The 24,468-nt window shown below is 48.7% G+C and overlaps 9 protein-coding genes across 9 annotated transcripts; 3 read left to right on the top strand and 6 right to left on the bottom strand.

Moving 5' to 3' along the window:
* Positions 1 to 2,425: 2,425 nt before the first annotated feature.
* On the bottom strand, positions 2,426 to 3,983 carry C8Q69DRAFT_527788 (hypothetical protein; the record flags this gene model as incomplete). Its single annotated transcript, XM_028633655.1, has 3 exons — positions 2,426 to 3,032; positions 3,089 to 3,908; positions 3,974 to 3,983. 3 exons carry the CDS (start codon positions 3,981 to 3,983, stop codon positions 2,426 to 2,428), a joined length of 1,437 nt encoding a protein of 478 aa, XP_028485301.1.
* A 515-nt stretch (positions 3,984 to 4,498) lies between these two features.
* Positions 4,499 to 6,019, top strand: C8Q69DRAFT_262368 (alternative oxidase-domain-containing protein). The gene is made up of 3 exons (XM_028626705.1): positions 4,499 to 4,954; positions 5,037 to 5,246; positions 5,320 to 6,019. The coding sequence occupies exons 1-3, from the start codon at positions 4,716 to 4,718 to the stop codon at positions 5,924 to 5,926; spliced, it is 1,056 nt and encodes a 351-aa protein (XP_028485302.1). The 5' UTR covers positions 4,499 to 4,715; the 3' UTR covers positions 5,927 to 6,019.
* Positions 6,020 to 6,557: 538 nt separating this feature from the next.
* On the top strand, positions 6,558 to 8,256 carry C8Q69DRAFT_466914 (hypothetical protein). The gene is made up of 3 exons (XM_028630588.1): positions 6,558 to 6,946; positions 7,025 to 7,309; positions 7,405 to 8,256. Exons 1-3 carry the CDS (start codon positions 6,905 to 6,907, stop codon positions 8,128 to 8,130), a joined length of 1,053 nt encoding a protein of 350 aa, XP_028485303.1. The 5' UTR covers positions 6,558 to 6,904; the 3' UTR covers positions 8,131 to 8,256.
* A 246-nt stretch (positions 8,257 to 8,502) lies between these two features.
* C8Q69DRAFT_527791 (DNA replication regulator SLD3-domain-containing protein) lies at positions 8,503 to 11,941 on the bottom strand. The gene is made up of 3 exons (XM_028633656.1): positions 11,626 to 11,941; positions 10,767 to 11,552; positions 8,503 to 10,714 (listed from the first exon to the last, which is right to left on the bottom strand). The coding sequence occupies exons 1-3, from the start codon at positions 11,770 to 11,772 to the stop codon at positions 8,786 to 8,788; spliced, it is 2,862 nt and encodes a 953-aa protein (XP_028485304.1). The 5' UTR covers positions 11,773 to 11,941; the 3' UTR covers positions 8,503 to 8,785.
* Positions 11,942 to 12,083: 142 nt separating this feature from the next.
* Positions 12,084 to 14,097, bottom strand: C8Q69DRAFT_466918 (methionine adenosyltransferase). The gene is made up of 4 exons (XM_028630589.1): positions 13,878 to 14,097; positions 13,737 to 13,794; positions 13,632 to 13,659; positions 12,084 to 13,560 (listed from the first exon to the last, which is right to left on the bottom strand). Exons 1-4 carry the CDS (start codon positions 13,955 to 13,957, stop codon positions 12,560 to 12,562), a joined length of 1,167 nt encoding a protein of 388 aa, XP_028485305.1. The 5' UTR covers positions 13,958 to 14,097; the 3' UTR covers positions 12,084 to 12,559.
* Positions 14,098 to 14,228: 131 nt separating this feature from the next.
* Positions 14,229 to 15,750, top strand: C8Q69DRAFT_466919 (putative ATP binding protein). The gene has a single exon (XM_028630590.1). It carries the CDS (start codon positions 14,452 to 14,454, stop codon positions 15,328 to 15,330), a length of 879 nt encoding a protein of 292 aa, XP_028485306.1. The 5' UTR covers positions 14,229 to 14,451; the 3' UTR covers positions 15,331 to 15,750.
* Positions 15,629 to 16,679, bottom strand: C8Q69DRAFT_262435 (nuclear pore assembly and biogenesis-domain-containing protein). Its single transcript, XM_028626707.1, has 2 exons — positions 16,514 to 16,679; positions 15,629 to 16,435 (listed from the first exon to the last, which is right to left on the bottom strand). Exons 1-2 carry the CDS (start codon positions 16,527 to 16,529, stop codon positions 15,927 to 15,929), a joined length of 525 nt encoding a protein of 174 aa, XP_028485307.1. The 5' UTR covers positions 16,530 to 16,679; the 3' UTR covers positions 15,629 to 15,926.
* A 518-nt stretch (positions 16,680 to 17,197) lies between these two features.
* On the bottom strand, positions 17,198 to 20,437 carry C8Q69DRAFT_262454 (FRE family ferric-chelate reductase). The gene is made up of 7 exons (XM_028626708.1): positions 19,821 to 20,437; positions 19,731 to 19,771; positions 19,330 to 19,674; positions 19,053 to 19,282; positions 18,937 to 18,989; positions 18,738 to 18,859; positions 17,198 to 18,674 (listed from the first exon to the last, which is right to left on the bottom strand). The coding sequence occupies exons 1-7, from the start codon at positions 20,265 to 20,267 to the stop codon at positions 17,435 to 17,437; spliced, it is 2,478 nt and encodes an 825-aa protein (XP_028485308.1). The 5' UTR covers positions 20,268 to 20,437; the 3' UTR covers positions 17,198 to 17,434.
* Positions 20,438 to 21,321: 884 nt separating this feature from the next.
* On the bottom strand, positions 21,322 to 24,331 carry C8Q69DRAFT_444564 (hypothetical protein; the record flags this gene model as incomplete). The annotated part of the gene is made up of 4 exons (XM_028629007.1): positions 21,322 to 21,403; positions 21,471 to 22,990; positions 23,044 to 23,905; positions 23,994 to 24,331. The coding sequence occupies 4 exons, from the start codon at positions 24,329 to 24,331 to the stop codon at positions 21,322 to 21,324; spliced, it is 2,802 nt and encodes a 933-aa protein (XP_028485309.1).
* Between the last annotated feature and the right edge of the window lie 137 nt (positions 24,332 to 24,468).

The raw sequence follows: 24,468 nt of genomic DNA on the forward strand, positions 1-24,468 counted from the left end.
TGGCCTTATTTCCTTCTTGGTCATCTAACCGAAGCTCCGGGACGGGAACCCCATCGGATGGGGCCCGCTTCGCTTAAACGGGCATAACCGCTGTATAAAAAATTTTTCTTAGCGTTGATATTTTCCTCGATCTGGTATGTCCTCGTGACAAACCGCAAAATGAATAAAACGGTTTACCATAAACGATAATGATCTTCAATGTTGGATTGTTCCAATTTACCGACTTTGAACCGTTGCAGGGTTTTATCCTCGGTATATCTATCTAGTGCTACAGGTTCCGATTCCCGTCTGAGTTTTGCTTTTCTCTGGCTATTTCAGACGATTGAGTCCTGCGATGGAAGACGCTTGGTTTCGGAGGTATAATCATAATCATTATTATTATTTTTATTGAATCATATTTACTTAGATTCAACAACCCTTATACTACCAAGCCCCGTTCGGGCATTTGCTGTAACCCCGAAAGCCCAGACACATATCTAAAAGGTACCATACCCACATCGGCGGCTCCACGTCGCAAGGCTCTTCTTTTAGATCGATTTTTCTTCCCTTCTTAAGGCAGGAGGTTGTCTCTTTGGGTAGCTATGGGCCTGAGGGCAAAGTGAGAGGGTCTAGATGATCATAGATCTTGAGGGATCTGTGTCCGATCTTCGAGTCGGATTTATGTCGGTACTGATGACTGTAGTGGAATGCCGGCACGACTTGGTTGTGGTATACGGTATGCTGGGATTATACACTACTAGATAATTAATGTTGGGGAAATAGCTTGTTGGGTAGGTGCATCTACTGAATTTAGTTGGCACACTCTCTATGAGTATTTATGGGTTTCGTATATTAATAGCACAACTCCCTTTAGATTATAAGTTGTCTTGTTCATATCTCCATATGCGCTATGTCGAGTCACTCAAGGAATACCTCTTAAGATTATATGCATCAGTGGTTACGGGTAATTAATATATATATGTCTGAGTGTCCAACGTAGGTATATATCAAAGTCACTTTAGAATATACATCGTTGCCTGGATGAGATGAGCGTTTGCTTTTATTATACATCTATCACACAACCCTCCACTATTTATCTTTCAACATATATATTAACACCTCTTCGATATGATCCCATATCGTAAATGGCTTTTACCCTCATACTCCTTCAGCGCCACATTTGGTAGCCGTGTAGCCATATAGCGCCCCATCTGAGGAGGCATGTTGACATCCTGCGTGCCTTACTATAAAGCCTTATCCCAGGATAATTGACCTCTTCCAGGTCAAACTCCCAATTGCTCATAGCTAAGTCGCTTATCCTGGATATAGCTCCGAGCAATCCCGTCTATACATTTCCCTGGTGATCTTAACGAGCCCCTGAATGACTTCCTCGCTTCCTAAAGCCTGTCGATCTCCCTTGGGGAGATATTTGTTCTGTTCCAGAATTAGCTCTTACACGTCTTCTCTGGACTCTTATCCTGTGCCTTGGGAACGATATATCGATCGAAGATCTTCTTCAAAGACCCGTGGCTGCTTCTCGCATACGATGGCCGACTTGTCGCATGAGCCGACCAGTACTTTCTCACGTGTCGCGTCGAATTGCTTCCGGTGAGGTATTATATAAGACAGTATATGGTGCAGTACGCAAGTGCTGTGCTTTTGGAAATAATGGTAACTCCCAACTATATACAGCTAGCTAAGGAATGTACTGGAATAACCCCAAAGCTTAATTGAACCTTAAGCAGCTGAATGAAATGAGCTTTGAAGCCTGTAGAGCTGGAGGTTAGTCTGAACGAGGTGATCTACAGCAAAAGAAACGTTTGTATCATCGACAATCAAGCAGTGTATATCTAGCTCGAATATAGTAGACCTGCTGGGGAATATGGCATCCAGAGGAAGTATATGGTCATGTGACCAGAGGAATATCCGTTGGAGATCCTCCTTCGAGGACGCCCTAGCTATAGACTATGAGGTGATTCAATATAGTAGTTGGTAATAGGCTCATAATTGGATAGTTAGATCAATAAACATATTTTTCATCAGTTCGTTTCATATCCAAATGCCCCCCGCCAGTAGAACTCCTAGATCGCTAAATTCCCGATACCAAGAATATATAGATACATAGATCCTGAAACACGCCATCTAATAATCTATGGCTTGTCTTCAATGCACGTCATCCTGAGAATCGATGCCACCTCATATCCTATGCTGATATGCTTATATATAATGGATCGCGCCCAAATCCTAATATTCAGCAAGTCAGCATGGGAGTCCCGTTCTGTACCACCAAGTATCGGATCCATTGTGCGAGTCGGAAATCCTACCTGCCCCTTTGAACCTCGTCGTCCGATAGTTTTGGCCTGAAAATTTGTATTCAAAGGATGCGCTATGGTGATCTGCTTGTTCACTTTAGGGGTCAAAAGCAATGCTATGGGCTTTGAACACGCTAGACAATAAATGGATTTTCAGGCAATTGCGGCGAGAAGACATCGTCAGGGAGCCCAAGGTTCGCGTGATATTGCCAATATGAAGAGGCATAGTCATAAAAAGATGACGATTGACTTTCTGGCATCTCTTGATCTTCCCCTGGTCTGAATAGATCCAACGAAAGATATGATGCACATACCCAAGCAATTTCAGAATGTGCATTCCCAAACCAGTCTTTCCACTTTCGTAGGAAATACTCCTGCGCAGTGAAATGCACTAGGCGAAGTACCTTACTCTTTTCATCGAATGTGACCAACCCAGAGCAAACTTCAATGATTAAATCTACCTCGGGCATGTTGTCTTCATCGAATTTTTTAGTTTCACGAGTGATGGCAAGAGCATGCTGCAGCCCTTCAATAGTCAAAAGCCTCTTTGTGCGGACGGTCCACATCAGCGCCCGTCTGGCTAGGAGATTATCAGTCTGATTTTGGATTCGGACTGAAGACTCATGATAGACCTGATAGTACGCATTCGAACCCGTCGGAAGTATTGTCAAGGCTCTCCTTACATCTCCCTTCGAGACTTTATCCCTCAGGGAGTCCATGTGCAATGTCGCGAGCAGGAACCTAATTAGGGCATTAGTGTATGTCTTAACCACCTGCTAGTTATTGGTTATTCTCACATTCCGTCCACAGCCTGAACAATCGTTTCTTTGACTTTCGATCTCAATTTCTGATCCTCCGACACAAATGGCCGTGCTTTATTCATCTGTCCGTCAATATAACTGCGTACATCGTCGTCCAGTGCACGGATCTCAATCAAGTCGCTCCTGTTCCTGCGAAACATGCTTGCAATGTCGGCCACATGTCGGGAAGTTGCGATAAAGCTTACGGGAACGCTCTGCTGCAGCCTGAAAAGAGCAATAAGCAGTTGACGGCAAGTTCCATCCGAAGCTTTCATCTCGTCTAATGCATCAACTATGACAAAGGTCTTTTCACGAGATGTCATCAATGTTCCTAGCATTTGGAGGAGTTTCTCAGGAGAAGGATAAATATGGTGCGTCCAAAATTGCTCATAAACTTCTGTCACGCACTCGGGAAGCTCAGGAAGCGGCTGCGAAAGTTGCTTGAGCAAGGAAGAGAGAATAGCTTGGAGATGCTGCTCACTCTGACGAAGGACGCTGCCATATACGTATGCGATACCGATATTATCGGCTTTAGAAAATTGTTGGTGTAGGTGGTGTACAATTATAGCAGTCATTACCGTCTTGCCAGCTCCAGGAATGCCCTGGCATAGTAGGGTTTTACTTTGTCCATTGAGCCTTTTCAGGAACCCATCAGATTCCAAGAACCACTGGCCGGTATTTTCTTGTCGCAGGGCGAAGGAATCGCTTTGCTCGCTGTCATGATCAATTGGGCTTAACCAATTTAAGACCTTTTGCCTGTAAGTGTTGTTAATCGTTTCTCTTAGCTTCTGAACGCCTTTATCGATGACCCAGTGTGCTGATCACTTTTCTTTAATGTTAGTGGCTATTGGCCATATGTGAGCTCAGAGGTATATAACTTACCATCCTTCATATTGCTGGTCGCGGCTTCTGTATTCTTCACGCAGATTGATTCACCAGGCAATAAACGCTCTCAACCAAACATATTCTGGGAATTGGTTTCCTGGCGCTCTAGAGGACTCTTTCTGAGTCAATCTACTCGGACCCAACTTGGGTTGATATAATAACTATAGTGTGAACGACCGCGATCTTCTCCACTTCCCCGGACTGAATTCGTGCTGGGATTGGGAGAAAATCCCGAGAGACACCCAGGACCTGCTAAAGCAATGGCTTGCCACAGATATAATTGCATTCGTGCATTACTCACTCAAGGACGACGCGTCGAATTGGAGGCATATTATTCTCATAAATGTCGGAACTGGAGACTTCTAAGGGTTTTGGTATCTCCGCATGAAGAACATCAGTTGCAAAGAGCCGTGTAATGAATGCTCGATCGAATAAGTGTGCATCACAATGGGCCTCGTGAAGCATCCCCAATGGATGTCTAATAAAATTTGAGAATCTGAGTCTATTTTGGCACAATGACGATGACTGCACTCTATGCTGGAACAGAGATCGGAGCCGACGAGTCGGAACCGCCCTCGACGACATAGCATTCGTATAATAATTGCCCGCCATACCGCATCGCACCGGGAATAAGGACAATTAAAGATTGGAGTCTACTACGAGAACTTCGATTCATCTTGTCCTGTTCATTGCGTCTTCACTTATACTCATTACTGTCGACCTCTAGCTTCTGTGGATAATGCTACAGCTACGGGGACCCCTCACGGCGCGATGCGTGAAGTCCGCCTTGGAGGTCGGAATTGTTAATCTAACTCGTCCATCATGCTTTCCCAGACAGTCTGTCGGCATTGGAGGAATGGTACTGGCAGAGCGGAGGCCCTTCTCGTCAACCGCTCGTTCCAAACAGCGAGAAGTATTCCCCGAATACGGGGAGACAAAACGTATTCGATCGACAAAGCCTGCGTGGCCGCATCCTGTGTAAGACTAATCTTCCAACTTCTTTCTCCTGAAATTTACATTCAAATGGAAAAACAGTTGCTAACTTGAAGGTTCCTGCTAGGTTCACTGAGGAACAACTTCGATCTCCTGTCGTCGGCCCCGCTCATAGACCTCCACGGAATTTCTCGGACAGATGGGCATTGGGCCTCATAAAATTTGCGCGATGGTGTATGGATAGGGCTACGGGGTTCAAGGTATTGCCAAACCCCACGGATCCTAATACTCCAATGACAAACATGGATGAGCGCGGATGGCTGATGCGGTTTATCTTGTGCGTACGCCCCCATCCGGTCTATATCATCTCGGCCAGACCTATTCAGTGAACATAGCTTACGCTTTGCTAGCTTGGAGTCGATTGCTGGCGTCCCCGGTATGGTTGCTGGAATGCTGCGACACTTGCATTCCCTTCGTCATTTGAAGCGAGATAATGGCTGGATCGAGACGCTCCTAGAAGAGAGCTATAACGAACGAATGCACCTACTTACGTTCATGAGAATGGCCCAGCCCGGCTGGTTCATGAAGATAATGATCATCGGTGCTCAAGGTGTCTTCTTCAACTCTTTGGTTATCTCGTACCTCATTTCTCCCAAGACATGCCATCGCTTCGTGGGTTACCTTGAAGAGGAGGCAGTGAAGACATACACGGTGGCACTCCATGATATCGAAGTTGGTGCACTTACGCACTGGAGTAACCCCGAATTCAGGGCGCCAGATATTGCTATTCAGTACTGGAAAATGCCAGAGGGGCACCAAACCATGAAGGATCTCATCCTCTACGTGCGTGCGGACGAGGCCAAGCATCGCGAGGTTAACCACACGTTTGGAAACCTGAAGCAAAGGGCCGATCCTAACCCATTCGTCAGCGAGTATAAGGATGAGAAGCGGCCACACCCAAGCAAAGGTCTTGAGGCTACGAAGCCGACTGGATGGGAGAGAGATGAAGTGATCTGAAGGAAACCCAACAGCGGAGCAAAAATGATATATGATGAAGCTTAGGATACACTGCATGGGACTGGTCTTCCTTGTGGTCTCACTTTTGGTCGTATGTTATGGAATCTGCTAAAACTTACGCTTCTTCTTACACCTCTTTCTCATACTTACAGCTTAACAACTCTATAATCTAATACATGTTCGTTTCAAAAACCTAGCACATAGAAATTGATCGTACGACCCTCTAGACAAGATGAAACCAGTCTTTCCTGTCTTCGAATGTCAATATTGATTTGACTAGCTCCCGCAGAGCGCATGGTAACCGAAATCACCACTAAACTAAATATCAGAACCGCTACCAGTCCATACAAGACGCATATTGCCCTTCGGTAACATATCTTCCGTCATCACCGATGAACAATCCGTCCCCCTATTACCAGAAAGAAAGCCGAACTATCTTTTCGCTAATCCTTACGAATCCCTAGATTCACATGCGTTTCTTGATATCACTACTATCGAGATGAGAAAAAACCAATCAAGTAGCTCAAAGAAATAGAAGGCTCGATTCCAAGAAAAGAAAAAGGCGGAGAAAATTCCTCGAAGTGGAGAAGAATACTTAATGCGGGGAAAGCAAAACTACAGCCATACGGATTCCAAAAGTACCTAGGTAGGACGAGTGTCTTGCCAAGAAACTTAGCCAGCTTTCTATACTATGGAAGATATGTGTTCCTGTAGTAAAAGGAAAAAAGCTCCGCACTTCTCTTTTGTGAAACGTTTGGTTATTGTAGGTACCTTATCCCGGGAATCAAGATGAGTTTGGTAAGTACTGCCGCGAGATTGTCATACAGGGAGCATGGATAGGCGCGGGGTTAATGGTATATAAATATCTTGCAATGTTCGTCTCTCTAGGGATATAATTCAGAAAAGAAAGCAATAATCCCTTCGATCTTCTTATTACTTACTATACTTCGGATTTCCTACCAGGGAGCCAAGCGCATTATGTCTCAGTTAAAGATTGCCGTTGTCGGTCTTGGCCGTATGGTAAGTGAAAGTGAAAACTGCTAAGTATACAATTTTGCTTCTTCCATCCTGACGGATATAATATATATAATTATATAGGGAAAACGCCATGTGCACACCCTTCTGTACAGAGTTCCTCGCGCCCAAATTGTTGCAGTCTGCAGTGTCACTCCCCACGAAGTCGAATGGGCCACTGCCAACGAGGAATACAAGGAATTCAACATTGCCGTCTATAGCGACTATCAAGAGATGTTGAACCATCCTGGCCTTCAAGCAGTCTGGGTTTCAACCAGCACAGACGTGCATGCCAGCCAGGCTCTTGCTGGCATTGAAAAGGGGATCCATGTACTGTGCGAAAAGCCACTCAGTACGGATTTGGAAGAAGTACGTATGACATAAAACCCTTTTCCTGCCCCCTTCAGAAGAGAGAAAAAAAGACAGGTCTGACGCTTGCTTCTCTGCTTGTTTCAAGTCTATAGGCTCAATCAGTCATCGATGCTGCAAAGAAGCACCCCGAGCTGAAGGTTATGGCCGGTTTCTCTCGACGGTTCGATGAGTCGTACCGCGATGCCAGCCGTAAGATTGCGGATAAAGCTATCGGGGAGCCATTCCTCGTGCGGTCTAACACATGTGATCTTCTCGACGACACGGGATTTTTTGTCCGCTACGCCTCTCGTAACGGAGGCATCTTCGTCGACTGTGCCATCCACGACATCGACCTGTCATTGTGGTATCTTGGCAATCCTATTCCCAAGACTTGCTGGGCTGTGGGGACACTGCAGCACCACCCGGAACTGAAACAATTCAACGACGTCGACAACGCCGTCGGTGTCGTCGAGTACTGGGGTGGAAAGATTGCGTATTTCCATTGTTCAAGGACAATGCTGCACGGCCATGATACCGCCACTGAAGTGACAGGCACCCAGGGTAAAATTTCTGTTAATCTGATCCCTCGGCAGAACAATGTCGTCCTAGCGGATAAGTTGGGAATGAGACATGAGGTTCAGCCTGAGTACTGGCAGCGATTCGAGCATGCTTTCGCCCTGGAAGCGAATGAGTTTGTTGAATCTGTTCTGAAAGATAAACCTGTGCCACTACCGCTTGAGACGGGTATGATGGTGATGAAAATTGGTCGAGCTTTGCAGGATGCTTTGCTCTCGGGACAGGTTATCCGATTCAATGAGGCCGGAGAGCGCCTGAATTGATTATAGGTGTATTCCTTCAGCGCTATATGCCCTGAAGAGCATATATAGCTTTCGTTGTCGTCCATTTCAGGTCGTTGTTAACAAGTGTTTTAGAACCACTGTAGACGTGTAGTCAAAGTATATACGTACACTACATACCTGCCGACTTTTTATTTACCTGACGAAGCCTACCAGGTAATAAAACTCGATCTTCATTTTCCCATAACCCCTATGAAAGCATTTGATCGAACATCATCATCTATTGTAAAAAAACAGCCCCAAACAGATCCATACAAAAGTTCTGGTCTGGTCAGAAAATATGCTTCTTCATTTCATCAACCGGGCTCCAGAAAATGCAATATATAAACTATGCAACCAGCCTGTCAGAGTGACCATGCTCTCTCAAATAGAAAATGCAGGGGAAGAAGAGAGTTGTTTCTATATTCGGAAAGCTTGGTCATCAAGTAATAACGATCTTCGCTTGTATTCTATCAAAAGCTATTGCTATAGGCGTCATTTCCGCTTCATGAAGTTAAACAAACATTTCCATCCCACAAGAGGATATGATGGTATAGAGCAAGATGCAGCGAGTCAATGCTCTATTCATCTTTATCAACCAGATTCAACGCCAGAGAATGCAATTGCTAAAACTGAAACCAATTCCATGCGCCTCTCGTTAAAATGCTAATTCATCATCATCCCAGCCTAACTGCGCGTAGATAGACTTATCAGGTGTCACAGGGATATTAGGCGGGTTAACTGCAGGACGCCGCGGGCCACTCTTCACCGGAGTATCCAGTACAGGGGCAGGAGAAGAGGGCGCCACATCTTCCAGGACAAGAGGCCCTCGCGCGCCTTGTCTCGGTGGTGTTTCCTGTATTGCGGAAGGTGTTCCTCCAAATGGCAGCTCTTCGAACAGAGTACGAGCATTCGATTGTCGTGATGGGAGAGGTGTGGTAGGTTCAGCATCCATGACAGAGCGAGGCGGGGGTAAGGTTGGCACCTTGAATAAGTTGCCGGAATACTTTGAACTTGGTTGTGACTCAGACCCCTCTTTGACCATAGCGACCAAAGGGTTTGACAGCTTGGACATTCCTCGAGATGGCGTCTCCTGGATAGCATCGTCATCTTTCTGCCTGACGTTCGGAGTTGGCATGCTCGACTCAGGGGCCTTTGGGGCGTGGCTCGGGCGAACTGTAGAGCCAGGTACAACAGACACGTTGCTACTGAAGGGCGAAGACTGATTATGTTTGACTGAAGACCGGACGAAGCTTTTAGGCTGCGGCAGTCCACTAGTCATGTCTTTCTTCCTCGACCCTCTAGGAGTAGCCATGACTTGCACGCCTTGACCCAATGGGTTTCGAACGGGATTCTTCGACTTCCTTGCGCTACCGCTAGAGACACGTCTCTCAGCGGTCTCAGCAATGTCTTTAGCTACAAGTTCCCGATTAGGTTTCTTCAGAGCGTTGATGGCAGCGTCCAGCTCCTTCTTCTGCTCAATGAGTTTATGCATCTTCTTCAACTTCGCCTCGTGCTGTTTTGCGACAGCATTCAGGTCGACCTCACGGTTGTCGACTCGCTTCGGTTTCTGGATACCGCCCCTCACGCTGCTTCCAACTGACGTCAAAAATGGCTCCATAGACTCACGCTTGGCATCCTGTACAGAAGGCGCTGTGCTGGATCGTAGAAGAGAGGGCGGCTTCTTCTGTGAGGCGACCTGCTCGTCTGTCAATACACGTTGTAACGTGCGTCGTGACTTGTGAGGCTGCGGGCGCTTGATTGCTGCTCCGGGTTGGGGTTTGGAAGAACCCTTCGACTGAGGCGTGGGCCGGACAGGTGACACAGCACTGGGACCGCCGAGCTTCATGACGATTGACTTGCATTGGTCTGGAAGTCGTCCTGCGTAGAATGGTACAATGACTTCGGCGCAGAAGTCTCGCAGTATATCGCTTTCCACCTTCTTCCCTGAAAGATGGCTCTGCTCATCGGTCTTGACCGAGTCTGCAACAACAGCTTCTTCAAAGCTAACAGTATGCCAAATGCAGAGCCTGTCAAGAAGGATTTCTAAGAGGACGTTCAAATCCTGCGGCTTCTTTGACTTGGCCTTCTTAGCTGCGTCGTCAGGCTGGTTTCCAGGGGCGTCTTTTGAACCAGGCTGCTCAGCTGCCTCGAGAGCAATCGTCTCCAGAATCAGCAATATCTGTAGTTGAGTTTCTCGAAGACGAAGATCAGCGATGCGTCGCTTTACTTCACCTTCCCTACTCAGCTCTGCAGATGTTGCAGCTTCGGTCACGTTTCGGTTCTTCCACCACTTTTTGACAAAGTCTTGTTCTTCCGGATATAGACCGTCTTTGCCTAGTTTCTTTTTCTTGCTCTTCCGCTTTTTGGTCCTAGAAGTGGCTTCGTCTTCGGACGATGCCAAGGCAATATCATTGACCATAGCTGGCAAGGTCTCTCTGTATTTCAGGTCTACTTTCTTGACTGGAAGAATAGCATCCCGGTAGAAGCTGATAAGATCACCAGCCTTAGCGGAACCATCCTTGGATGTTTGAAACGCCGTACGACAGCGTGTCAAAGGACCTTTTGCAAAGTACGCAACGGACGTCTTCAGGGACGTTAGCTACAGTCACATTCCAAGGAAGCAAGATTATCCTCACCTTTGATGCATAAAGAGCCTCTAGATATTGACGCCTGAGACCATCCAGCAGTTCATCCGGCGACTGCATTGGATCTTGTGTACTATTATCCACGACGTCGTCAAAACTCGTGGACTGGAACGGCTGTATCCCAATCTCTTGTTCTTCAGGAGGCGTTGGCACATCCTGCGAAGCACCGAAGCTGTTTTCCAAGAGTGCCAGATCTGACGAAGAATGATTCTTACGATCCTGGAAAACATCACAGCTCTGGGATACAGACAGATGTGAATCGTCTGCACCTTCGGCGCCCGCGAGATCCTCTGCTCTTGAGTCGAACACGAGTGATACATCAAGCATGATGCCCTTGGCAGAGGAGCCAAACTCAAAGACAGCATTATCATCGATCTTTGCAACTTCCCACCATTCGCATGTGCTATTATCCCGGGAGAATTCGTCCCTGGCCTCTTGAGTCGAGGCGTCAGGCCTACGCCACCCCTTCGCAGCGACGAACAGGTCTCCTTCCTCCACCCAGCGTGCCAACCTACAAACAGCATATATACCCCGTTTTACCCGTTCTATAACGCACAATCCGGAATCATGACCAAATCGCGCGACTAGAACGACGGGTTCTTTTTGTGCACTTAGATCATCTTCGAGGTCGGGAATGTTGGCCATGAATAGCTGCCCGGCTTGAATATCGGGATTCTCCAAGGACACGTCCAGCCATGATAGAGGTAACCGCGATCGAGGAAGAAGGACGACAGACTCCAAGGTCAGTGATTTGCCAAATGAAGAAGCGTCATGGACCTGGTAGTGATACCTCGAGTTAGCAAGGGAGAGCAGAAACGGTGACCAGACTCGTCCAGGAAAGATGACGAACCCTAATCGTGAATTGAGAGGTAGACCATTCTCCCTGGGTGTCATGATCCAATTTTCTTTTCTTGAACGGCGGAGGGGGACCGTAGAGTTTGTTCAAAGCATTCAAGCTCGTGGATTCGAGAACGCTCAAAGATCCACGTGAAGCCATTAACGCGTCTGAAAACAATTGCGCATTCCGGAAACAAAACGAGAAATTGCTTGAAACAGGGAAAAAAGCGACAGGAAGCTTATCAGAACGATAATGACATATACAATGGAGTGTCTGGTCGATGCGGAGTTCTCTCTGATATCGTGAGGTTTATCAGCCCGCAACGCCAACGCCAATTCTGGCGTCGCGCGTCGTGGTCAATGCGCAGATTTCTATTACTACTCCCCGGCCATAGTTAGTTAGTTACACCTGGAAGCCCAACACTGCTCAAGTCACGGCTACATCAATTTGCTACAACAATGGACAAAAAGAACAAGGCTTGAGCAATGATTATATTTTTATTTCTTATGCCAATTCTGGGATTGGCTACCCTGTCTCTTCGTTGCTGTTGAAGTAGAAAGGTCGACAATACCACTACAGGCCCCTTGAGGGTATATGCCCTGTAGGATACGACCTCGCCGCTTCCTTTCGAAGCGATTCACACACGTAGACCATAGAGGCCTCGCTGCGAAAACTCTGCTCTAAATACAGGTTATAGTCTAGGAAAATCTAAGCCAAAAGGAGACAAAGGTGTTGAAAACTTTCGCTCCTTGTAACGCCATCAATCCCATGCCAGCCAGTGAAAGTGGTATCATGTTGAATTTTTCGTCACACCCATCTCATACGGGCTCAAATGCGGGAAAATAAAAGCAATACAGAGACTTTTTTGGGGTCTATTGTTGTGCTTTGAGTTGTTGAAAACAAAGCAAATTCATCATACTCATCACAGAACCGCCCCAGCAGACGCTTAGAACTGCAGGGTCTTGGGCTTCTCCCAGGGGAAGCTCTGGTCAGTGAAGTGACCGTTCTTGGCGGTCTTGAAGTAGATGGGCTTGGCCAGGTCAAGCTCCTTCACGATGACACCAGGACGGAGGTCAAAGTTCTTGCGGATGATCGCGACCAGCTCGTCGGAGCTCTTGTCGGAGGTACCGTAGGTCTCGACGAAGATGGAGAGGGGCTCAGCAACACCAATGGCGTACGAGAGCTGGACAAGGACACGACGGGCCAGCTTGGCGTTGACCAGGGACTTGGCGATCCATCGGGCAACGTAGGCAGCGGAACGGTCGACCTTGGAGTAGTCCTTTCCGGAGAAGGCACCACCACCGTGGGCACCCCATCCACCGTAGGTGTCAACGATGATCTTACGACCGGTCAGACCGGCGTCACCCTGGGGACCACCGATGATGAACAGACCAGAGGGCTGCAGGTGGTAGACAGTGCGGTCATCGAGCAGGTTGGCGGGGATGACCTTCTCGATGATCTTCTCCTTGAGCTCCTTGCGGACAGTCTCGGTGTCAACGTCAGGAGCGTGCTGAGCGGAGATGACGACGGTGTCAACGCGAAGGGGCTTGACAGCACCGTTGTCGTGGGCGTACTCGATGGTGACCTGGGTCTTGGTGTCAGGGCGCAGCCAGGGGACAGTGCCATCGACACGGGCCTGCTTCATGGCGGAGTTCAGCTTGTGGGACAGCAGAAGGGTCAGGGGCAGCAGCTCCGGAGTCTCATCGGTAGCGTAGCCGAACATGATACCCTGGTCACCGGCACCAAGCTTCTCGAGAGCCTCGTCGTAGTGCAGACCCTGAGCAATGTCGGGCGACTGCTGCTCGATGGCAACGAGAACGTTGCAGGTCTTGTAGTCGAAGCCCTTGGAGGAGTCATCGTAGCCAATGTCCTGAATGGCACCACGGATGATCTTCTGGTAGTCCAGATGGGCCTTGGTGGTGATCTCACCAAAGACCATGACCATACCTAAAATCCATGTTAGGAATCTCTTTATTATATTCCAATAAACATGTAGGTTCATTTTTTTTTCTACGTACCAGTCTTGGTTGCGGTCTCACAGGCAACCTGTAAGCAAGATATGGTTAATATCAAGCGGTCATCTTTACGCTATGAAGATACGGGATCAAAATCGCCGGCAGTACCTTAGAGAGGGGGTCCTCCGCCAGACAGGCATCCAGGACAGCATCCGAGACCTGGTCACTGTGGATGAACATATCAGCATTGGTCAATTCGTCGAATGAAGCCCAATCCAGGGGGTTTCATTGAGTGGCAGGTCTACTCACGCAATCTTATCGGGGTGACCCTCACCGACCGACTCGGAGGTAAAGAGGAAAGTCCCCTTCGGCGTAGCGGTGCTGCCCATTGTGATGGATGAAAAGCTCAACGGAACTGTCCAAAAGGAAGAAACCAAAGGGTCAAGAAAGCCTGGATGAACGAGCCGGGAGGGGAAAAAGAGAGGAAGAAAAAGATCGGGGGGCGCTTGGTCGGCCACAGGTGGGGGTGATCGCGGCGTATTTATGTGGAAAGAGTTTTGCCTATGGATGGCGCCATGTCTGGGCGGTCAGGGCAGGCAGAATGACACCGCCGGCAGATGGGCTGGAAAATCTGCCCGGGCCTCGTGCTGCCAGACGCGCCGGTGATACGAGCGTCTTTCAGGACGGCCTCCGCGCATCGGAACACTTGCAGTTCTAGAGTCTTTTGCTACTACTGCTCGACTACTACTAGATAACTAACTGTTTCTTCTGATTATTATCCTCTCCGATACTCAACCCGATCTCCTGCTCTTCCTCCCCGCCCCCCTGCTGATCTCTACCCCACACCCCACCTCGTTTCTTTTGCTGTCGAAAAGTTGAAGCCATGTCGAAATTTGGAGTCCTGGTGATGGGCCCCGCGGGCGCCGGCAAGACGACATTCTGCAGCGCAGTGATCCAGCACCTGCAAAACACCAGAAGAAGCTGTTTCTACGTCAATTTAGATCCCGCCGCAGAGACCTTCAGCTATGAACCCGACCTGGATATCCGCGAGCTCATTACGTTGGAGGACGTCATGGAAGAGCTCGGGCTAGGTCCCAACGGCGGCCTGATCTATTGTTTCGAATTCCTCTTGCAGAATCTCGACTTCCTCACACAAGCGCTGGATCCTCTGAGTGAGGAATATCTAATTATCTTCGATATGCCGGGCCAGATCGAGCTTTATACGCACGTCCCCTTATTACCGTCGCTGGTAAATTTCCTCTCGCGCGCCGGTCCCTTGAATATCTCACTATGCGCTGCATATCTCCTCGAGAGCACGTTCGTCGTCGACAAGGCCAAGTTCTTCGCGGGAACACTCAGCGCCATGTCCGCAATGATCATGCTCGAGATGCCGCACGTCAATATCTTGACCAAGATGGATCAGATCAAGGACGTCATCACACGACGGGAACTGAAACGATTCGCCAATGTCGATGTGCAACTCCTGCAGGATGAATTTACAGAGGCGGAAGAGGTGGAGAGTGATCCGTCCGGAACAGGTGCACTGTTGAGCGGTGGTTCGTTCAAGCGGTTGAATCGCGCAGTGGGTCAGTTGATCGACGACTTCAGCATGGTTTCTTTCCTTCAACTAGATGTCCAGGATGAAGACAGCGTTGCGGCGGTACTCAGTTATATTGACGATGCGACTCAATTCCACGAGGCGCAGGAGCCGAAAGAACCGGGTAATGAGCAGGAAGTTGACTGGGAAGATGCCGACGTATGAGCTTTTCTTTACGAGAAGTGAAATCTCTATCAAACGGGAAGACGAATACGAGCTCGAAAAACTGCGCCAAGACGGTCGAGGTGCTGCCTTTGCACTGTTATGAGCAAGAGAAAAAGACCACGACTTCTAGCATGTGCAGCTCATGAGCCGAACTCAATTTGAGCGGCTACTCTCTAGCTAAAGCCTGGTCGGCGCAGCTGCTCCTTAGAATGATCGACAGAAGAATGGCAATTAGCTGAGCCATCTATATCTGAGAGATGAAACAGGCCGGGATCTATGATCTCGTCTCATGATATGCCCGATTGGCGACGGGAGATCAGCATGGGAGAGCCACTGATATCACATCTCGATTGTGGAAGACATCTCAAAATCGCAAAATAGCCCACTGGCAGAATGAATAAATCTAATGAATATCCTATAGACCTATAGACCATTCGAGCTTCCGGAAAACAATCAACTCCTGCTCTGAGAACCTCAAAACCAAACTTCCGTAGCTCATCATGTATTCATAAACAGCCAACAACGCTCATAAAAAAATTCATAATCCAACGCGCCCATTCTGGACATTATGCCTTCAATAAAAAGTCTACCAATCATCACCATCCCCTTCCTGTCTTCTTTCCATACCCACTCCTCGAATCCCGTCCATACCGCTGCTTCCCAGCTCCTCCATATCCATACCCATATCCACCTCCATACTTCCCCCCATTCGCAGCATGGCTACTGCCATTCTGCACTAAATCCTCAACAAACCCCTCCGCGATACCCCACAACCATCCCAGATCCTTAACAGTCTTCTCCACACCCACAGTATAAACATAATACGCCACCCCGATCACAGTTCCCCAAAACACCAACCGGAACGCTAGCGTGATCCAAAAGACGATAACACGGCGCGCATAGTCGAGGACTTTGAGGGAGATGAGCAAGATGAGCGCGAGGAGAAACACGGATACGAGGTCGGGGGTGGAAGAAGCGAGGAGAGAAGAGAGGGGTTGGATGATGTATGGTTCGAGATAGCTGGTGCGGATCGAAGAGAGGTGCCCGGATGTGAGTGTTTGGATGTTTTTCATGGATGAGATTCGAAGGTATGGGATGATTTGCTCTGTGGAGATTTCGTTTGGATCGTTAGTGAGTGAGTGCTTTGTGGTTTGATGGTTTGAGGAGGGTAGATGGGACTCACCTTGTAGGTAATCCATGATGGAAATGAAGGTAGGTAGGTGGATAGACGATTTCGTATTGAAGTCGCGAACGACGGCTCAGGAGTCAGAATAAATGGACTCGCGACGAGCTTGCTAAATCGCTAGAGTGCGTTCGCAGTATTTTTTGAGGATTTTACCCCGGATCGTCGCAAAGGTTCCCCGAAACGCGAAGCTGATCTCTTTCCACCAGAGACGGGTCTAATTAAAGGAATAACACGGAAGACTCGACGCGGTTCCTGAAAAAATTGGAATCGTAACAAATTCACCAGTGGCCAGAATAGGACAAAAAGCTGTATCTTATATCGAGTAGCGCGTGTTGTCCCAACAACAGTTCCGAGTCGAAGCTGTGCCGCGGCGCAGGAAAGCGGCGCTCGGACAGCGGCCGTCCAGTACGCAATAGAACTGGGGCTTATGGTAGATGCTAGTCTGCCTTTGATATCCCGTTCGGGGTAAGACCAGACGAGGTATCAAAAAGATGGCTCTTCTTCTAGAGGGAACTCTCCGTCTTACCTGTAGAAGCACGAATGAGGGGGTTGAAGTGGGATGGCAACTTGACTCCGATGCATTTGGATGCCGCATTAGGTAGATGCAAAGCAGACAAACACATTTCAGCATCAGCACAAGGGAAAGGATTCAGCATGGTCATCGCCATCAATAATATTCTCTATTTGATAAAGCATATGGGTAAGAAATTACTTAAGCGGTCGCAATAACTAAATCAGTCTAAAATGAGGTTCGTTTCATTGTTATGTCTATGCGACATTATGCTGCTTGTATCTCGCATCAGAACACAATAACTCCACCGATTCTTTCCAAAACGCGCCAAAATGCAATGCGACAGGTTCAAGCAATAGACATGAACAGTTATAATTCTATATGCAATAGTTGTTTCTGCACCAGCTCTACCAGCCAAACGCCTCTTCAAAGTATTCAACCCCTGAATACCCTTCCTTCAATGCTTGATGAACAGCAAGTCGCGCTTCGTCGGCCATTCCCCCGGGGCCGCAGACGAGGACTGCCGTCTTACCTGCATATAAACCTGTCGGACCTGATTCCCGGACAATGCCTAGAATAATAGATCTAATATCGGGCCGTCCCGACACAATCTTCAAGTTGGAGTCTTCTTGTAAGAGCTTGGTGTTCTCGGTGGGCATCACGATATTCGTCTCATCCCCAGCAGAAGCATCTGTCTTTGGTGGTTCAGGGTCCCTTGTGGCATAGAATCTTGCATCGAAACCCTTGCGCCCAAGTGCTGGTCGAAGCTCACGACATCCGATCTCATGAAGAATGGCGCGTTGTCGGGCTGTCCATACTAGGGTTACGTTACGGGTCCTCGTTGTCTTGTTGCCCGCTGGAAGGTTTGTCTCTGCATTAAGAAGTGTCGCTGACGATGACGAGGATATGGGTGCGCATTCAGTAATAGCTTCTGAAGAGTGTGATGGAGTGCTGAGAATATGCTCTTCAATATAGGGCAGGACACCTGCAACGCCGCTTCCACCAGCTATAAAGATAACATTCTCATAATGACGGGTCGGCGATGTATGACCATAAGGTCCTTCGATAAGGAATGTAGATTCTAATCGACAGCCCGGAGAACGGAGGCACTCGTCTCGAAGACGCTTGGTCCAACCATCGAACGGCCGGATCCAGAAGACGAGCTTGCGACGAGCAGGAAGAAAGCTTTCTCCCGAGCCAAAAGTCAATGAAGACTCCTCAGTTTCACTGCATGAATTTGGATTAGCATGACATATCTCCAACTCTGATTGTTCCTCTAAGTCTCTGAGCGGTACTGGTGATGATGAATTCTCGATTACCGACATTTCATTGTTATCAGTTGTCCAAGCTCCCAGTGTGAAGGGATGGCTCTCGTAGCCTCTCCACTTCAGAGGCTGGTAGATGTAGTAATGTTCCCCAGGCTTGGGTTCAAGCTTGGGGTTTCCAGCAGCGACCTCCAGTCTGACCATATCCGAGGCTTTGTTGTAGGACACTCTTCCTCTCGTGCGCATTATGAAATTGCGAGAAAGCCGAACATGGATGTTGCAGTAGGCCAGACGCACGATGCGAGCAAATCGATCGAGTAACCACACGATGACAACCGGCCATAGGTATATATCATATTCTCCACTGAATATAGCTGTGTGGCTGTAGAAACAAGTCAGATACATTATATTGTGGCATGAAAGGAAGGAAGGAAGGAGAACCTACACAAATAATGCCCCTATGCATACAAAAGAGAAAGATATGTGGATTATCAGAAATAATTCGTAGTAATGTTTTCGAAGATATATCGAGGAGAAAAGAAGCAAGAGGCCCATGCATACGGTGGCCTATTTATTCATTAGCAATCTTTTTTCCAGTCTGGACAGCTGATACCTTCCGCACAATCGATGAGAAGGAGACATACCACAATGCCCATGTACCACCATGGCATAGGAAGATAGATAAAATATGTATGTTCTGTAATCAAGTTAACGCACAATCCACAAGTATCTGCTTATTATAGCACTTATCTAGACTTACTGTTCGCAGTTTGGATCGTGTATCCGATTGAGTGAACAATAGCCTGAATCGTCGCAACACGCGCAATAGTCCGATGAAACAGGTTGAAGGTTGAGAATTTCCAACCCGTCGCCCAAATGAATGGATTGTTGCGCCCGCCAAACAACCACAGTAGGCAGAGGTTCGCATATGACAAGATGCCGGTCCTGTCAGACACGTACCGCCACATCTGTTCCCAGGGATCTTGCCAGCTGTGACGTCTAAGTTAATCGTCCGCTCAAAGGCATCGGAAACTTACTAGAGATTTCCCTCAAATATATCATAACTTAAAATCGTGAAAAGAAAGCTCATCGTATAATATACGACAATTGGCACAGCTTCCATACGAGTGGGAATCGTACAGTAATAAAAGAGACGCTGATGATGGGAACCAAAAGCTGGAGGGATAACAAAGTGTGTTCTCACAGAGTGATAGACTCCCCCTAAAAGACGGTTGCAGCCATCGCGGATAGCATGTAGTGATTTGGAGCTCCTCTCCACGTCCCATTTCGAAGGCTCCACTTGGGAGTAAAACAAGTGGTATAATGCATTGTTTACTATACCGAAGAGGAGCACCGTACCCCAGAACCAATATGTTGCAGCACTGCATGCAAATCAATAAACGAGATCGCTAGTCCGACCGCCAGAGATTATACATACCCATATACGCGGTGCATACGAGCAACAAGAGACCAAGCAGCCTAAAACAGTTAGATCGCAGCACTCCCATCTGAAGATCACAGTACTAACATTTGTCCTAAAAGCGGCTTCAAAGTATGCCCTTGAAATCAGAACCGGACTGTCTAGCTCCACAGCTTTCGAGACCTCTTGGTATTCCACCACTCTCAACCCTCGAATATATTCATCCGTGAGTTCGGGTTCAATCTCAGAATAGGGCGTACGGGCAAGATCCCCTTGGCACGGCTCATTGATATGTGCGATCCCGGCTTGGATTTCAGACGGTGAGCAGTAGACCTTCGCTGCGGCGTAGATGGACCGCGTTCGCAGAGCATTCTTGCATGAGTTGACGAGCCACGGTTGGGAATGAGAACCGTTGAAGGAAAGCCGGCTGTAAGCTTCAAATATCGATTCCACGCATCTTTCTTGGTTTGTGGCTTCATCTGCTGACACCAGAATGCCACATGTCAAGGCGAGGAGGATCAGAAGTCTTGAGAACATCTTCCTACCAGACAGCATAGGAAGTCGAAGGATTAGAGGGATGTTATGCCGTTTCGTGCTCCCAGAGTTGATAGAAGGTCAGTTTTATTGTAAAGGAGGGATATCGGCTTTCTAGAGACCATGGCCTCGTGCCACACATCTGTCCAAACCCGTGAAGCTCTCAGTCGATAAGCAAACACGCGGATCGAAGAGACACTGCGTCGCTGACGGTGAGGAGGATAAGACGGTAGCAATCAAATACCGGGAATCGCATCTCAAGGATTCAGCGAGGTGTTCAAGCCTCCGGTCTGAAGAGAGATGGAAGAGAAGTGGGAGCCAGACAGACGGTCTCTGGTGGCATGTTTCTCCGTCCATAGCGAATGCCAACAGGTCCACTGGCCCACTTGCTCGTTGCTTTTAAGCGGCGATTCGCGTGTTCAGCTGGATGTTCATCGCTGCCCGGACTGATTGGAGGGGCTACCGGGGCCACGCGGACCCTAAGTGCGCTAGCGGCATCAGATAACCCTATCTCTTGATCAGCAGGATCTGATAAAAGTCATAAAACCGCCCTGTCTTGTCATGACATGGGAGACATCGGAATCTGACAAGCCAGTCAACATACGAGTAGCTCTAACCAGTCTTGTAGTTAAAAATCCGATGAGAATTATATTAGTCATTGAGTATTTATAGTCACGGTTTATATAATATGTACAACTTCAATCCGTATCCGCCACTTTGAAAAGTTTCAGCGGCCCTCCAACATCTCCAAAACAAACCATGCATCATCCAACAATATCTGTACAGTCGTGTAAATACACATTATCCAGGTTTACATCGATAAATAGGCACTGCGGGGGCAACAAAAGCGTGCAATCCAAGTGCACGGCCCGAATGGAAGTAAGTAGCCGGAAGTCAAACGGCTTTTCACACCCTCAAAAAGAACTCCAAACACCCAGCGTAAGTGGTATACCCGATGGCGAGAAAAGCGCTAAAGCACGAGGAGACGCTGACCCTCAAGATAAGTCGGGTATCGAGAAACGAATGTAAAATCGGGCAGAGTGTTATGGTGTGATAAGCAACGAGTCATGAGGAATTAGCCCCTCAGAGCCTGGAACTTCTCGCGCTCGGCCATGATTTCCGCCTGAAGTCGACGAGTCTCACGGAGAGCATTTTCCCTACAAGATAGCATGTCAGTCATCATTACATTTAATCCAACTCGAGGCTTGTCAGAGGGCAACTTACCTGTCAAACTGCAATTCCGCGACCTCGATCTGCGCCTTGTTCATGCGGCCCACCACTTCCTCCATTTCCATATCGGCATCACGGAGAGCCTTTTCGAGCTCCTTCACCCGCGCCTCAAGTGCCTCAGTCTTGACGGCTTGGCTCAGGGCCATACCTTCACCGGCTGTGGTCCGATCCAGGCGCGGCGAGCGGCCGTCAAAGAATGGCGAGGAAGGAGGCTTCGGCGAGAGCAGAACTGGGGTACGGATCCCGTTCTTCGCACGAAGGAGCTGAGCGTTGTGGTTATCCTTCAGCAATTTAATGTCTTCCTCATGCTTCGCGACTTCTTCCTCTGATTGCTGCTGAGCTTGAAGCACTGTGTCCTCCAGAGCCTTCAGTTTCTGCTGCATGTCGTTGATGCGAGCAGCAGAGAGCTTCTGCTCTCTTTCACCTCTGCTGATAGCCTCGGCAAGCCGGTTTCGCATTCTGTTGTTCGTTTCCAGTTGCTGTCGGACCTGGCTAGCTAGTGCTTCGGTTCTCTCGACAGAAGCCGCGAGCTGTTCTGCAAGCTTCTGCTCTTCCTCAAGCGAGGCTGGGGCGTTGGCTTCAGCGTACTCTCTGTCAGCCTGGAGTTGCTGGTAAGCGGCTTCCAATGAGGAAGATGTAGCCTGTACATCGGCAAGTTCTTCGCGAGAGCCGGCCAAATATTCCGGAACCGCAATATCATGCTCCTGCAGCAATACTCGGAGAGAATGCGTCTCCTGCTCGGCACGGTCAAGGTCCATCTTCAAGCCGCCCAGGCCCTTCTCACATTGCCACTTTTGTTCCAAAGCCTCGTCTGCTCGTTGTCTCAGGAGGTTGATTTCTTCTCGAAGAGTCCGGACCTCTCTTTCATATCCTAATCTACGCGGGGTTCCACATTCTTGGGCACGCTCCAGCTCTATCTCCAGCATCCTGATGCGCTTTTCGCTCTCCCTGGTCTGGTAAGCTTGGCGCTCCAATAGACTCTTTAGGGCTTGATGGAGAGCATCTCGCTGAGCCTCCACATCCTTCACTCTGTCAGCCAAAGAGTCACGACTCTCCCTGTCCTTTCCAGACACGGAGTTCGACCTGGAAAGGGAACCGGTGGGCTTTGCTGGTCGTCTCGCCAGGGAACTGGACCTTGTCAGGCCAATCAGAGAGCCTCTTCGTGGAATGTCACCATCTTCCTCGGCTATGGAACTGAATCTACTTTGTGCCAATGTCGCATTTTCGGCTCTCAACGCTTCAAGCTCTTGTCGTAGACGAGAGACTTCCTCATCGGGTGCTGCACCTGCTGAATCCCGAAGACGCGCCTGCAGTTGGGGAATGGCCTCATCTTTGAGCTGGTCTCTTTCATTTCGATGTTGTTCCAGTTCGACCCTCATTGCTGTGAGGAGATCCTCAAAGTTATCCTTCAACTGCCGTTCCTCGGCAAGTTTTCGACGAGTATCTTCCAGGGCTAGCTCAAGCTCTTTGGTTCTGGATGCAAGGTTCGATGCGTCGACTCTCTCGCGGCGGAACTGGTGACATATTAGACTAGTCTGTACAGTTAAGCCGGGGTGATATGACCTACCTGCTGTACTTGGCTTTCCAGCAGCTGAACGTGCGATTCGAAGGCCGCTCGACGGGATCTTTCTTCCTGCCATTTTTGTGATAGCTCCACCTTCAGTTGAGCCCGTTCTTGCTCTGCTGCTCGTCTGATCCTCTCAATATCCTCAGGTCTGCCCCCGCTGTCAGGGCCGTATTTTACAGAGCCAGCACCCGAATCAGAAAAGTAGTCACTTGTACGCCGGTTCGAATCCGTGCCAATCTCCGACTGCAACCTGTCGACCAGATCTTCCAGATCCATTTCGCGCCGGATAGACCCTGCCAGTTCTGTGCTGATTTCTCGCAGTTCCGCCTCCAGCTGGTTCACTTTCAGGGTCAGGTCTGGGTCCCCTGACATCGCAGACCCAATGGAACCCATCCTGGTGGGGGTTTGGAGTCCATTGGCCTTGGTCACGTCTATGGCCGTAGGAACAGCCTTGGTTCCATTCGGGTAAGAAGTGACCATTTGTGATGGTACTGGTGATCTGCCAGAGTCATCGGTACCTGCCGATTCGTCTCCCGGAGATGAAGCCGTCTTCCAACCGAAGAAAGATGTGATTTTGTTCCCGGGAGTTTTTGGTTGTTTTGCATCCGAGGAGCTGCCCGACATACTGCGCGCCCCAGAGTCTACACGAAGAGGAGGTGGCTTCTTCGTGAGAGGGTGCAATGCCATAGTAGTATCCGCCCGCTTATGATTCTGAGGTGGTGACTTCAGAACGGGTATGAAAGGTTCGCTCGAAAGACGTGAGTGAATCGGCGTTCCATTCGCTAACTGGTACCCTTCTTCGTCTTCAACCACGAGTGAGGTGTCTATAGGATACGGGATGAACTCTGACTTGCGAGGAAACCTGTGAGGTAGATAGATAGTTGATGTGTTAGCTTTCCAAATTACATTCCTGCCATTCATCCATGGTCAATGGAAACGAGGTCGCGTACCTATCAAGATCCCTGGGTAAATACGGCACCGAATCATCCAGTAGGATTCCCAGGTCGTCGAGAGCAGGGGGCGCTGCTCTGCTGGAAGCGCTCTGCTCCCTTGACAGGCGGTCTGGATATGGAGATGACGGCGTAGAATCAATCGGTTCTTGGAGGACTACTGGTGACGCATTCCCGGGCAATGGCTTCCTGTGTACTGGAGGAGAGGTTGCCGGCGGAGGAGTGGTCTGGGCCCCGAGGGGTTCTGGTATGTGGAAATCGATCGATAAGTCCTCCTGACGGCGGAGAGAGGAGAGGCCATCAGGAGCCGCGCTTGGCGGAGAGATACCACCCTCCATTGTAGCCAGGGTATCTCAGGCAAGTATGGTAACAGCTAATGGTTCTCGATCGTCACCTTCATGATTGCCAGCAGGGGAAAGTCGCACGCGCCATGAACAAGCGATGTCGACGAAAAAAGGAGAAGGAGAAGATTGGC

This window comes from Paecilomyces variotii, assembly GCF_004022145.1.
Source record: "Paecilomyces variotii strain CBS 101075 chromosome Unknown C8Q69scaffold_5, whole genome shotgun sequence".
Lineage (NCBI taxonomy): Eukaryota > Fungi > Ascomycota > Eurotiomycetes > Eurotiales > Thermoascaceae > Paecilomyces > Paecilomyces variotii.